This window comes from Pipra filicauda, unplaced genomic scaffold, assembly GCF_003945595.2.
Source record: "Pipra filicauda isolate LSUMZ 115617 unplaced genomic scaffold, ASM394559v2 scaffold236_size1216567_pilon, whole genome shotgun sequence".
Lineage (NCBI taxonomy): Eukaryota > Metazoa > Chordata > Aves > Passeriformes > Pipridae > Pipra > Pipra filicauda.
This window is the reverse complement of record NW_024104350.1, coordinates 553,485-567,486: the sequence shown is the minus strand read 5'-3', so window position 1 is coordinate 567,486 and position 14,002 is coordinate 553,485. Positions and strand designations below refer to the sequence as shown.

Sequence of the window (14,002 nt, the reverse complement as noted above, 5' to 3'; positions counted from 1 at the left end):
AATTTTTATAGTTAAATTATAAACACCTGAGAGTTGCAGTTTATAACGGAAACTTAAGGTCCGTTTTAGTCACGTACATCCATTTAGCAGCATACATATATCTAAAATGAAACTTCTAGAGACCGATTTTGCCAGATAAAAAGAGCTGATAGAGTGGCTGCTTGCCTTTGCTTCTCAAGAGCAAGATCCATACTGAGCAGGTATTTTGCTTGTACAGTGGAATGGGTTGCATTTCAATATTCAAAAACATTCATTATTTACCTTAAAGTAGGTTTAAGTGATTGTTACCAAGACATTTCTTAACTTAGTTGTGGGATTGCACTGTTTAAAATTTTCATGTGATTAACTTGGTTCTGTCACTGTGCACAGCACCGCAGGTTCCTGCTAAAGCTGACTTTCAGTCAACTATTTCCATTAGTAGATAAGACTATGAATTACTGCTGAAGTTCTGCACTTGATGGTTACCCAGCCATTGTATTATAAATAACACTCTACTGCTGCACAGTCAGCTCACTGTTCCCTGGCACTGTCTGCTTGATTGTTTTTACATTTCTATGTAAGTTCAGTGATTAAGTTCTTCTTACTCATGAAAATAATTCCTTGAAGTTAGTGGGAGCTCTCCTTCCATAAGGAGTATGGAATGAGGCCATAGGTCAGCAAATTCTCCACATATCCTTCCTGGAGATCAATATTTCCTCCTCCCCCTCCTTTTCTGAAGAGGGAGAAGTTAAATAGCATGCAGCCTTAGAAATAAATAAGTAAATGCTGTTTTATGGAGTATAGGCTCCTCTGCTATCAGTAGCAGTGATTTTCTCAAGTGCTTTCTTACCATGAAGTCCTGCTGTGGCCCATACTGGTTCCTCCAAGTCCATATACAAGAGTCCAACTTAAGCAGGGCATTAAATATCTGGGATGGAACCCAAAAATGCACAGGTCAGAATACGGAGTGCTCTCTGCTTTACACATGTTAGCACCTTTTGCTAAGGGGGAAAAAAGGATGGAAATGAATGACAATAAATGGAATACTTTCTCTGCATGTTTATAGAATAAAAATAAACTTCAGAGTGTAGGTGTTGGCTAAGGATTTATTTTTATTTTTCTGCAACAACTGCCTTTCCCATTGCTTCCTCAGTCATTTGTAAAGTGTTGGAAATGTTCAAGTATCTTTAAAAATGAAAGTTGCAGTAAATGATTGATGGACAACATGGTAGAAAATCTGTGTTTTAAAATGGAGAACATAGAATGCTCTTCCATTTCAGCATGAAAACTTGTCTTTATGCCTGCTTCTGGAAATCAAGTTGCAGGTACCTGCATTTTGTATAAATATGTTAAATGGTTCCAGGTACTCTGGAATGTGATGCATAAACCTGATGGAGGGAGGGTCTGAAATAAAGGTATTTTAAGCACCTCATCGAATCTTCCTTACAGATACATACAAACCAACAAACTGAGACTTTTTTCAAGAGAGCTCTTCAGAGGCTAACGCTTTGGTGTAATTCTGTTACATTGAATAGAGTTTTCCTATAGTTATGAGTCAAGAAACAAATCCATTATCTGGATCTAAGAGTAATTATTAATGCTGTGTCTATATGTGGAGGTACCAGTCAGTACACAGATAAAGTAACTCCTGATCCCTTTTAATAGTTCACACATCATCCCTGACATTACAGAAAGTCTCATCTGAGTAACATGAGCAGAATCACATCTTAAACTTTTGTCACACTTCAAGCTCATTTAATCTGGTAATTACTTCTGAAAACATTAGTATTTCAACTAACTTTTAGGTTTTGGTTTGCCCTTTCTTTTATTTAGAAGCCCTACTCCTGCGCATGCTAATGGTGTGAAAATCCTGTCTCAGGCTCTTAATTCCTGCACTCCTTCAAGCTAAAAATCCAGAAGTCAAATTGCAGTTTGGAAAAGTTAATGTCCCGTAAGCTTTCATTATTTTTATAGTTAGTTCTGATGCTCTGGTATAGGGCAAATACAGTTTTTGAAAGAGGAAATCTGGCAGCTTTATCCTTGCTAATAACTATAGCGTATTTTTAAATAGCACTGTGCATAATAAGGGTGTCATGCAACACTCATCCATTTTTTCTCAGATATTTTAAGGGCTTGATTTTGTTTTTGTTCAGTGTTAATTTTCTTTTGCAACAGTTTTAATTAAAAGCTTATGCATATTTTTAAAATCACCAATATAAAGTAATGGGATAAGCCTGTTTTATTCCATATCACACTCATCACTATAGGATTTGAGTAGCTCTCACCAATGTGTTAAGCAATGAACAAACATGTCGTGTGTTGTTCCTTGTCTCATTCTCTGCCCCTGGAGAGAGCTGTGTGCAGTGAAGTGTTTTGTTTCAGGAAGGGTTTTTTGGGAGGGAGAAAGGGTTGCACTTTTTTGCCTTTTTTTTTCTTTTCCTTTTCCCCTTCAGTACAAGTTGCTATGTGTTTGTTCTAGAGCAGGCAAAACTGAGACACTTGCCCTGCATCTGGAGTGGGAGGTGGTGATGCTTGTGACCAGGCTTTAGCTGACAGTGCAGGTTTTAGATCACCCCTTGACAAATTCAGGCTTCATTTCAAGAAGTCAGTATGCTTTGAGTGGAGAATTGTGGAACACAGGGAGAGCCTTGGCTGTCACCTGTGATCCCCAGTCAGCAGCCAGAACATTCTGAGCTGGAAGGGACCCACAGGGACCATCGAGCCCAACTCTGAATGAATGGGCTCTACAGGGATCAAGCTCACAACCTTGGCATTATTAGCTGGCATTATCAGCACTGTGCTCTGACCTCTGAGCTCCCCTGGCTGCCTTGGTGTCACCCGTGTCGGCTGCAGGGCCTGGTTTTGTGGGGATTGTGGTGGGAACCAGTGTAAGAACTTACAGACCAGTGTGACAGCTGTAAGGTAACCTGTGTTGCTGGAGTCATGGTGCAGTGTTTGGTACCAGTTATCTTCTAAAGTGCCAAAGGCTTCATTTTGGGATGCTGAGGTAATTGGGCTGAGAAGTGGCTGTGGAACTGGGTGACTGAAAGAGTGAAAGAGTTCTCTCAGTCAACTGGATAGTTTTAGTCGTGGACATTTTGAGATCTTAGTTAAAGAAAGAATTCTAGAAAAGCTGATGGTTGTGGATTGGCATGTCTGCATCTTTAGCCTGCTAGAGCTACATCTGTTGTAATGTTGTCTGTGCTTAGTGTGGAGTGTTGGAAAAATTGTTGTGAGTATGCACAGGCTGTGTTGGACACACAGTGCACCGGAGACAAACCAGAAAATATTGCTAGCTGAGGTCTGGAAATGCAGTTGATGTATGAATTTTAAAAGACAAGTGGCAAAATTAAACATGAAAGCACTCATCAGATGTTGTTCTGGAAGTAAAAACGGTAGAAAACAGAATTGATTCTTGTGGATTCCAGAAGTAAATGGTTAAGAGATGGAAGTGCAGGATCCCATCTGTTTTAATCCTTTCCTTCAGGAAGGCTTGTGGCATCAGTGGTGCTTTATGATGAACCCCAGACAGCCCTCCCTGGTGAAGTGGTGTTGTATTGTGCAGCCATGAGCAAAGTAAAATTGATAAATCTTTATTTGGCAGCAGCCAGGCTGGTGAAAGTTCTGAGGGGAAGGAGAAGTTGTTTTCTCTCTCCTTCTTCAGGTTCTTTCTCTGAATGATGCCACGTGCTTGGGGCAGATGCAGTACCTTTGTACTTGACTTATCACAGAGGGACATGTTCTGGTGAACACATGATTTCCCAAAGACCTATTCACCCATAAGAAAGTTGGGAAACCCCCAGTGAATTCCTGTGATCCTTGAAGATCATAATCCTAGCTGAACTCTGGGCATTGACTGTGTCCTGCATTGGTAGGTATAGGCTGAACAAATTTCTGTTCCAGAAACTGTCAGCTGTGTGCCAAATTCTCAAGGAAAAAGATGATACTTCTTCAAGCTAACCCTTGCTCAGTTCTATTGCAAGGATATTTTGGACTGAAGAGGTAGCTTAACTGCCTGGGCTAGTTTCCAGATATAGGATTTTTCATTTTCAGTACTGGGGATGAGGTTACTTGGCCAGTAACTTGCAATTTATCAAAGCTTAGAAAAATGAGTTAATTTTCTTTGGCTCTCAAGTTTTTGTCCATCTTTCTGCTTCTAGTACTTACAGTCAGAAAAATAAAGGAAATCTGCTGAGGCCTGAGGGTGCCCTCACTGATGGTTGTGACTAGTATTCAGTGATTATGGTTCTTCAGCTCTTCAGTTTTCAGTGTCTGCTGTAGTCTGCAACTTCCCTTTGTTGTGTCAGGGGACACCCCATAGCCTTTTGGTTTTCAGATAATGATCATTCAAGGAAAGTGGTTTATGCTGCCGTGATCAGCATCAGCACATGATTTGGAGCAGCTAAGACCTATAAGTGTTTTGGGTGGACAAATTAGGAGGCAAATCCTTGCATGCCAGCTACAATGTGAGTGTGAAATCTTTCCACCAATTGCTGACTAAGACTTGTTAGCAGGTCTTCTCTATGAATCCTTTAATATGCAGTAGTCCAAGAGTCTGAAAAATAAATCCAGAGGTCTTCTTGGCTTTGATTTTTGTGGTTAGATGGACAGTTTGCTGACCCTGCAGTGCCTGTGTTGTGTGGGATGTTAGATGAGAAAAAAGGTAATCTTAGTGCCAGCTGCTCTCCTACAGCTGGAGAGCATTAACCACAGGGTTGATATTCTGATCACCTCTCCACTGCTGGGCTCTTCTGGGATTAGGTGAAGGGGTGACTGAAGATCTTGTTGCCAGCTTCAACTTGAGTTTGTGTCACAGCAGTGCTGTTCCAGGTATGCCTCAGTGATGGTCCTGGGATGTGTGACTTCAGGTGTGGAATATGGCTTCTTGTGTCCACTTTGTCTTGATGTGGCCATTTAATCTGAAAGCAGAAGCAGTACATGCTGGAAGCATGGTGGTAAGTGGCAGGGATGATAATCTGGATAGAATGGAGAAATGTGTAGCCTATTATGCTTAAAAGGGAATTATTATGCTTGAGGGTAAAGTTACGGTGAAACGTTTCTTTGAAAAAACTAAGGTTGAGAGAAAGCACTGTATAACCTGACTGAACCTGTAGGGGAAGCCACCTGTTTTTCATTTTGCTGGCTCAGCAGTATGTTAGATCATAAAAGTTTAATAATTTTTGACATTTCAGTGCATTTATATTAGGTTGCAGATGTTGAATTTCTTTGTAAGTGGATCTTCTCTCCATTAAGTAAATGATGGGAAAATACTTTGTACTACAGTTTAAGAAAAAAAAATTCAGGTTATGAACTGGTAGCAATGGCTGACCTTTTACAAATTTTACTGGTATTGTGTAACCGGACTATCAACACAGATAGTAAACCAGGGATTTGTGTCCTTCATCCAGCAATGTGTTTATATGTAAACCAGTCCTTTCTATTTGAGTAGGTAGTGGCTGTAAAATTATTTCTGACAGGTTATCAGTTAGATAACCTTAATTTTTATGTTATAAACTGGGAACAAAATGCCAGTGCAATTGTCTATTAAATAAATTGATCTCAGTGTCATTTTTATGTTCTGCTGGTACGAAGCAAGTCATGCCAGACGTAAATGTCCAAGAAAAAACATTTGGAAGTGTGACACAAATGACATGGTGATTAACTTGTTGCAGTCATTACTTCTTGAAATAAGGCTTTTTGAAGCCAAGTTCCTAGGAATTTTTTTTTCCCATGATAATTAGCCAGCACGATCCCTGGGTTTTGTCTTTGAAATGGATGTGAACAATGAGTTGCTGAGCACAGACAGAGTCATCTGTGCAGCGACTGAGAGAAGCTGCACACGGGAGGAGACATCACACAAGTGCAGTTCCTAAGTGGATGAGAATCAGTTACAGGCTAAGATATTTATTTTGCTCTTAAATATGCTGAGGACTAGTTATGTTTCATAAGCATTTTATGGGGAGCTGATTTTCCAGCAAGAGGAAAGTCGTAAACAAACTGACCCAAATAAAGTTGAACAGACTACGCGCTTCTGAAATTTTGTCAGCCTCTGGCAAAGGTGGGTTTTACTTTGCAAACCAGTTCAAAGCATTTTTGTGTCAACTGCAGATTATTTTTCTGCATATTAATCCAACTGCAGGCTAGTTCTTTCAGAGCGAGACTCCTCAGTAGAGTATTACCCTGTGCTAGTGAGCAGCTGTTAGCGTGGACATTTTTATTGAATTCACGTGTTACCTGATATGAGTGCATTTAGCCCTGGGGGGTGGGGCAGACTTTTTTATTTAAAAGAAGTGACTGTCCTGATCAGCATCTGAATAATATTGAGGTAAACAATTATAACTTTGAGGTAAACAGTGACAAAGTCAGTTTAAAAATGTTGAGTAAATAGTGTTTTCTTGAATTTCTGAGTTAACAATTTTCGGGACAGTTTGAGGAATGGGGGATTTGTTTTACAGAAGTTTTTTGTTTAGCCTGCAGAAAAGAGCCTTCAAGGCAAATTGTCTATGGGCAGAGTTTACAACATGAGATTCACTCATTTGACTGGTTTTGAGTATAGCTGCAGAGATGGCCTGGACCTATAAATCCTGTCTCCTGGACTAGTGGCATTGCTTTCTTATCTGCAAGTTATGAGAAAATTGAACAGGCTGCACAGGGAAGTGGTTGAGTCACCATCCCTGGAGGTATTTAAAAGACATGTAGACTTGGTGCTTAGGGACATGGTTTGGTGGTGAACGTGGCAGTGCAGGGTTAGTGTTGGACTCAATGATCTTAGAGGTTCTTTCCAACCTAAAGAATTCTATGATTAAACTCTGTTTTAAGGAAGCCCTTGAACTATGGAATGGGGGTTTTCCCTTTCTTTCCTAAGAGAGGAGTGGGAAGGAATTCGGTTTGACTTTGAAAAATTTTGTAAAAGTGTAAATGAAAATACATTTCATGTTTTTGGGAATGGGATTCAAGACTACCTTCCCCAAAGAAATACAGGAGAAATATATTGTGCCTTAGAAACTTCAAATGTTTCTGTATAATTTTCAAAGGTTAAATTGTTTTAATTCAGTGTTGTTGGGCCTTGTTTTTCTTGTATTTCGGCCAGCATTTTCCAGTGCACAGTAGTGACTTTTTTTTTCCTTTCCCCCGTTTTTTTGCTCCATGTAAACAGTTCCTTGCTGTGGTTACACAGACAAATATAGCAGAGAACTCTTTTCTCGGAGGAGAATCTCCCTGTGCATTTCTTAACCATTTTTGGGAAGAATCGATCCATCTGTGCCTACTAGAGAAGGAGGCAATGGCTGTAAATTGAAGTGACATCATCTATATTACTCTCATTGATCCACTTTTAGATTAGAACCAGGATAAAAGGAAATGGCATCAGGGAGGAAGTATGCTCATTTAGGCACAGATCCCAGTGTGATAATGGAATAATAATAGAAATCACGCCACTGTCAATCGGTTGCTGCATTAGTCTGAGGCAGATTTCCCCTCCAAGGAGGCTTTCAATGACTTCATTCAAATGCAGGCAGGAGCAAATGGGATATTCAGCATAGCAGCTGTACAACTTTAGTGATTTGTGTCCTGGCTGAGGGGTGCAGTGCAAGTGCTGGGACTGTGGATACTCAGATAGATGTATCTGTGTCACATTTCGTGGCTGTGAAAGGTCAGTGGTCAAATGTTTCAGTGGCATTTTTTTTCTAGTATAAAGGGTGAATCTGGCATTTATTGCATTTGTTAATGTAGGAATTGATAAATACACTCCTTCACGTGGGTGGTCGTTTGGGATGTGACATTGATGACCTCCGTAGCTGCTGTACCAGATCTCGGAAGAGGAAAGATTTGCTTTCTTTGTGCTTTTTTACAGGTTAGGGGTTGTACTCAGAAAATTCATAGGAATTATTTTCAAAGATTATTTGCAGAAACCCTGTAAAAGCTACTAATGCATTGAGATACTCTTGTAAACTCAGTATAACGGCTTGAGTGTCTTGTGTGCTGATATGAATAAAATACAAAGTATGCTTTTCTTACTTCCCAGATACTTAGTGTACTGTGAATCTCAACCACAGTAAGCTTTTTCTGTAATAGTCTTAGTTATATTTTCTATTTGGTTACATTTTCTTTAATTCTTTCATCTTGCCTTTTTCAAACACAGGACCTAGTTTTGAATATTCACTGATATAAATGATATAATCTGCAGTTTGTTTTAAGGGTAACAGCTGTGTTATTCACACTTTAAAAGAACCACATCAGGTAATAGGGGGAGCAGGGGACAAGTGGCTGTTTAGTGGCAGGACAAAGTGAACTCTTTCAAAAGGTTGCAAGCAGAGGTTTTATAGTCTTAAGGGCAGAATAATGTGTACAGTGCTGGGATACAGGTTTATAGTGGGGAAAATGTTTGATTACATGGGACATGACAGAAAACCTCTGCTGTGCTTGGTTGCAGGTTATTAATTTATTTTGTCTTTGTAGTGTCAGTGCTCACAACTGGGGGAGGGGCAGCCCTGGGAAAAGTTTATGATTTCCATGCAGCAGCCATAGGTTGGGACAGGAACTATCTACTTTACAGTATAAATAGATCCTGTTGCAGCAATCATCGACGTAATGAAAATATTTCTTGATCCTGACCACATTTCCTGATTGAAGTGATCTGCTTTAATAGTTGTGTATATTTGAACATTTTGATTGAGCATTCTCCAATGCAGTTCAGAGCATGGGGATTTTTTTAAACTTACTTTAAGAGGAACACTGGAATTCTGTGTTTAGGGTGTTATGGTTGTTTTCTGAATGCCTTTAACACGGAAACACGTTGATAAAGTGAAGTTTATGCTGGTGTAACTTGTTGTAGCTGTGTTGTGTGCTTTTTTATGTGTGTTAGATATTTCACTATGCATTCACAGAATATGAGTTGTAAAGGAAAATGGCTTCATGATACTTGAAAAGAAATTTTTGTTCTGTTCTCTACAGCATTTATGTTTTGGTAGCATGGGCCCCTTTGTATTAAAGCATAAGGCAAACAAATGGAAAGTTGACCCCAAACAATTCTCCTGGTATGAAGATGAGAAGTTAACAGATGAGCAGGACAAATAAGATGGTAGTGGGGAAAACAAAAAATAAGAAGAGTGGGGTTTTTGGCAGAAAATTCAAGCGCGATTTTTTTAAGCTTATTTATAACCATTAAAAAACTGCTTTGGAGATAGTGATATTCGTATTTGTTTGAGGAAAAGAGGATTTCTACATCCCTGGGTGAATTTTGTAGCAGCCTCTGTCGTGAAACTTCGGCCAAGCTTTCTGTGTCTTTGCTTAAGATGGGTTTTTCTCTTTGATGGAGTCTCTTTTAGTGAAAGGAAGGGGTAAGACGTAGAAGAGAATGTTCCTACTTTTACTTGTGTTGGAAACAGCTGGAGAACAAACGAGCTGCGCCCACTAGTGCCAGTGCCGTGAGGAGCCTGCAGTTCCTCTGCCCGTGCCCCCATCCTCTGCTGGGGTTTGCGCTCCTGCCTTGGACTGTCATTAGTCCTCGAGCTGGAAACTGGCCTGTACAGTGTAATCTTGAGCAGCTGGAACGGGGGTAAATAGCAGAAGCCACGTTCTCATATCATAGAATCATAGAGGATGCTGAGCTGGAAGGGACCATCAGGATCACTGAGTGCAGCTCCTGGCCCTGACAGGGCACCCCAAAGATCCCCCTGTGTGCCTAAGAGCATTGGCCGAATGCTTCTTGAGCTCAGGCAGGTTTGGGTTGGGTTTTGTGGTTTTTTTTTGCTTGGTTGGTTTGGTTTCGGTTTTATTATTGTTGGTGGGGGGGTTTGTTTTGTTTGATTGATTGGTTTTTTTACTCTGCAGTCCCAAATCTGAACTGATAAGTGTTTATCCTATAATTCCGGGAAGTCTTCAGCCATGATGCAGCACTAGGCAGGGGTAATTAAGGGCATGGCTGCTGCTCTGCTACTGCTCTTGTTGGCTTTAGTGAGATTCTGTAATGTTTCCCTAAACAATATCTTTCTGTGGCTGAATCCGTATAGCTATTACACTGGAAATATATTATAAAATAGTAACCCTCAGCTGGTCTGCACCTATGTATTTGAGCAGCTGTTCTGTAGTTAAATTAAATACTGTTCTGCTGTCTTTGTAGTTAGCAGGCAAAGCTTTCTAAATCAAAAGTTACCTTTTTGTGTGTGGCGTTCTGCAACATTTCAGATTTTATTAGTGTTCAGAATTAATTCAGTTTCCAAGCAGAACCACTTCCCAGAAGCTTTCCCTTTTATATTTTTTAGCCTGTCTCACCAACCCCCAGGCAGCTGCTGTTGACCTATGTAATAAACGTCCAAACTGTCATTTTAGTAGTTGTCCTGAAATTGAAATAGTCAATATTTTTAAATGTCTGACCATTTTTAATGTGCCATTTTCTTAGCAGGCTTTGGTATCACTTAGAAAATGTTCCAGTAGGAGCCAGTAAGATGTGAGGTTTTTTTAGTCTTCAAGAATGCAACTAACTTGAATAATAAAAAAATGAAAATCAAAATGTGAGGCAGAGCCTTAAAATCTCCACAGAAGATCTGTGGTATCTTCATGGACTTGCTGTCAGAGATCAGGGATCCAGACTTGCTCGGTCCACGTGAACAACCCTGGCTGTGGGATGTCAGGCATTTCCTGTGGCCAAATTCATCCCTGCTCAGCAGGGCTGGGGGCATGGGCAGGCAGCAAAGTGGGAGCAGAAAGTCCAGATGTGGTAAAAGCTGGAGGTGGTGTCAGAGTAACTGGATGTCTTTTTTCATTAGTCTGTCTTCAGAACATTAGAATTGAACAGTGTTGGTTTCTTTTTGTTTGCAAAAACTTAAACTGACATCCTTCCTTCCTTTCCCCTTTCTCTCTTGGTGCCCTGCAATGATGAATAATGGGGAAAGTTATGGGGCATATAAACAACTTCTGACTGATCACCTTGAATCCTGAATTTCCAGTAGATTTTTTTTTTTGGCAGCTGGTGTAATTTCTCTCTGAGCTCTGTTTGAATTATTTATTTGTTCATCCAATAAGCCTATTAAACAAAGCACTTAAGCACTTGCTACAACAGACTTCTTATGCTTTTTCTTTTTAGGTTACATTAGGTTCAAGTTGAAAATCATAGGTTCAGGCAACTAACTATTGTATATATATATATCCACACAATGTTCATGTATCTTTACCATGTGATGATGAATGACTTGGGACTCATTGCCCGCAAATGTGCCTCAAAATGTGTCATTACAACACTTGTTCTCTGGGTCACTTATTTGTGCTGTGTTTCTTTGTTTGCTGTAGATGTATCCTGCAAATGCTTATATATGAGATAAAAATGCCACTCTAAAAAATTATACATTCATGTGCCTAGTTGATTCCTGAAATTGTGCACTGTAAATGATTCTCTTCTTATCTCTTCCAAGCCCAAACAAAATGGAATTACTTAGTTTATTCATTCAATACAAATCTTACTTATTAAGCTACGATTATGTTTCAATAAACATGTTTTAAATCTGACCTAACCACAGTAACGAAAACCATGACAAACTAGTCTTAATTGTGCCCCAGCACAATCTTTCAGAATACAGACACATGAACCCTGAGGATTTTCAGAAACCAGCTAGAAGTCCATGTTGTATTTTGAGCACATGTTGGAAGTACTCGTTATCACAATCCTGTCCTCTGTGGTTTGTTTCCATTTAATTGCTCAGTCAGTAGAGATCTTCATTCACACATGGCATTTATTTTTCTCTTAGCTTCTCCCTGACCAGCTGGTCTTACTTCTGGAGTCTCTGTTGGAGGAGAAGACATTGTGTCCTAGAACACTGCAGTGCTTGGAGAGAACATACCAGCTCCGGGAGCAGGATGCTGAGGTAAGTCTCTTCAGAAAAAATCTACCCAACACACACCATTGTGTTATTGCCTGAGAGTGACAGTGTTCACCAGGAACCAGGCTTACCCAAACTCTCTTTTCACATGCCTAAATCTGAAATTGGATGATCTGAACTCCGCTATTGTTGCATCTTCACGTGCCTTAACGACTTAGTGTGTCTGTGTGTTTTGTGTAGGCTCAGGTGTGTTTGCACACCAAGGGAGCAGAGGCCAGCCTGGGTGTCCAAACTGTTGTACAGGCACCTCAGGCAGCACATTTGCTAAAGTGTTCAATTTTTCATGTAGCATGCTGACTGTATAGTAGAGCCCGGTCTCGTTTAGTTGTGATGTTGTCTCCAAATGTGTCTGTCATGTTCTAAAATTATTATTCCCCATTTTCAGCTCATATTGTCCCTCTTTGTGTGCTCAGAAGTCTCACTCGGCTCTCCAGAGAGACAGTGGTGTGCTCTGGTTTGGGGCTTGAGTTTAAGGGAGATTCAGTTCTTTACAGTTGTCTCTAGTAAGTGCCAGTGATATGAACATTCCCTGAGGAAAACACTGCTTTATATAATATTGTAAAGGCTCCATCCCTGCTCCAAAGTGCTCTGTGTCTTTGGGGGACAAACCAGTACATATTTACCACCACGTGCAGAGCTGGCTATTTTGTGAGCTGGCTATGGTTTTCTCAAGCTGTGAGAGTTTTGACAGTTAAGGCAGCAAAACTGTAAAGTCCCCTTGCCTTGCAATAAGCCTTTGCTCCAAGGAGATAGTAATGCAGGAGGGAGGGTAAGAAGGTAGAATCAGTCAGGAAAATAAAGGATGTGTAGATACATGTATATAGAAACAAGGGTTGGTTGTGAAGTGGCATATGATCAAACTAATGTGGGAATGAGGTAACTTAACATTTAATTGAAAACTACCATGAAGGCTGCAGAAAGTCAGTGTGCATGACTTGCCCTGTTATCATTGGAACTTTATGGCAATAATCAGAATTGAAGGAGAGAGCATAGTCTGTCTTGTTACTCTTATGCTGAAGTGCTGGGTGGATGCTTGTAAACATTTGGAAATCCAAACATTAACATAAAAATCTATAGAACAGAGGTCTATCTTTTTCTCAGAGGAAAAAGAAAAAAGGGGCAACATTTCGACTGCTGCTGTTTACTCCACCCTTTTACTTTTTTGTTGATGCAGTTTTCCAAATGCTATATTTGGTTTTAATTAGTGTTTGAACCAACATTTCTATTTCTAGGTATTAGAATATATTTTAATCACATCTGAATACCAGTGAAATGTCAGTGGTTCTATTGTGGGAAGAGGGATTAATAGGGAGATAGATCAAAGCAATAGCTGTGGTGTTGCTGCTTCATGCCTGTGAATTGTGAGCACCAGGCCACAAGCTTCAGTTTCTCAGGTTTTTCCTTTCTCTCCACTTTCATGCTTTCTTTTTCATTGCAGTGTCATGTAAAAGTACACAAGCAGTCTGACAGAATTTTTTGTTTAAAAAAACCCAAACAAACCCACAAAATTTTGGCCTCTATGAAATGAACATAATCTCTGTTTTATTTTACAAGGTGAAACCAAGGGCTTAGCAGACAACTTACTTAGAAGTACAACTGAGATAACATTACCATTAGCATTTTACCAGTCATCAGACACCAGACACCTACAGTCCTTTAAAGGGAACGTTAGCTCCCATGGCCACACATACCTGAGGAAGGGACTGTTCCTGCCCCATTCTCCAGTGTGTGCATAGGGGATTATTAGTGTCACTACCCAGGGACAAAAGAACTGCAGTCCGAGCCTGTTCTTGTCTAAATTTAATTTGTGAAGACGCAAATCACTCACAGTCATCCTTTTGTGTTACTGCAGTTCAAGTGTTATCAGTAACTAAACATCAAAAATGGATCATTAAAAATAAAACCATAAAAAAAATTGCAGCCAGGCCAATAAAAATAAGAAAACTGTCAGTGTCAGAGGGTTTATTCCAGGATTTTTGTAAATGAGATTGTCAACTGCGTTCTGTCCATTTTTGTATTTTAAACAAAGTTTGGTCTTAAAATTTGTACATAAAATTTTGTCTGCCTGCTTAGGAGTTTGCAGCTTGTTACTGGGGGTCCTTCTGTCCTGCACAAGTACAGCACGGGAAGTCCTGACTCATATTTCTTAA

General features: G+C 39.9%; 1 protein-coding gene across 5 annotated transcripts in view; it reads left to right on the top strand.

Annotated features, from left to right (window-relative positions):
• LOC113989093 (aminopeptidase O (putative)) overlaps positions 1-14,002 on the top strand; it is a 149,869-nt gene that overhangs the window by 115,914 nt on the left and 19,953 nt on the right. For 4 of the 5 annotated variants that reach the window (XM_027723341.2, XM_027723338.2, XM_027723350.2 and 1 more), the window contains one exon: positions 11,721-11,837. In XM_027723341.2, coding sequence (XP_027579142.2) covers positions 11,721-11,837 — 117 coding nt within the window. Of the gene's footprint in view, positions 1-11,720; positions 11,838-14,002 lie in introns of those variants that run through there. The other variant, XM_039381669.1, reaches the window with a different exon arrangement.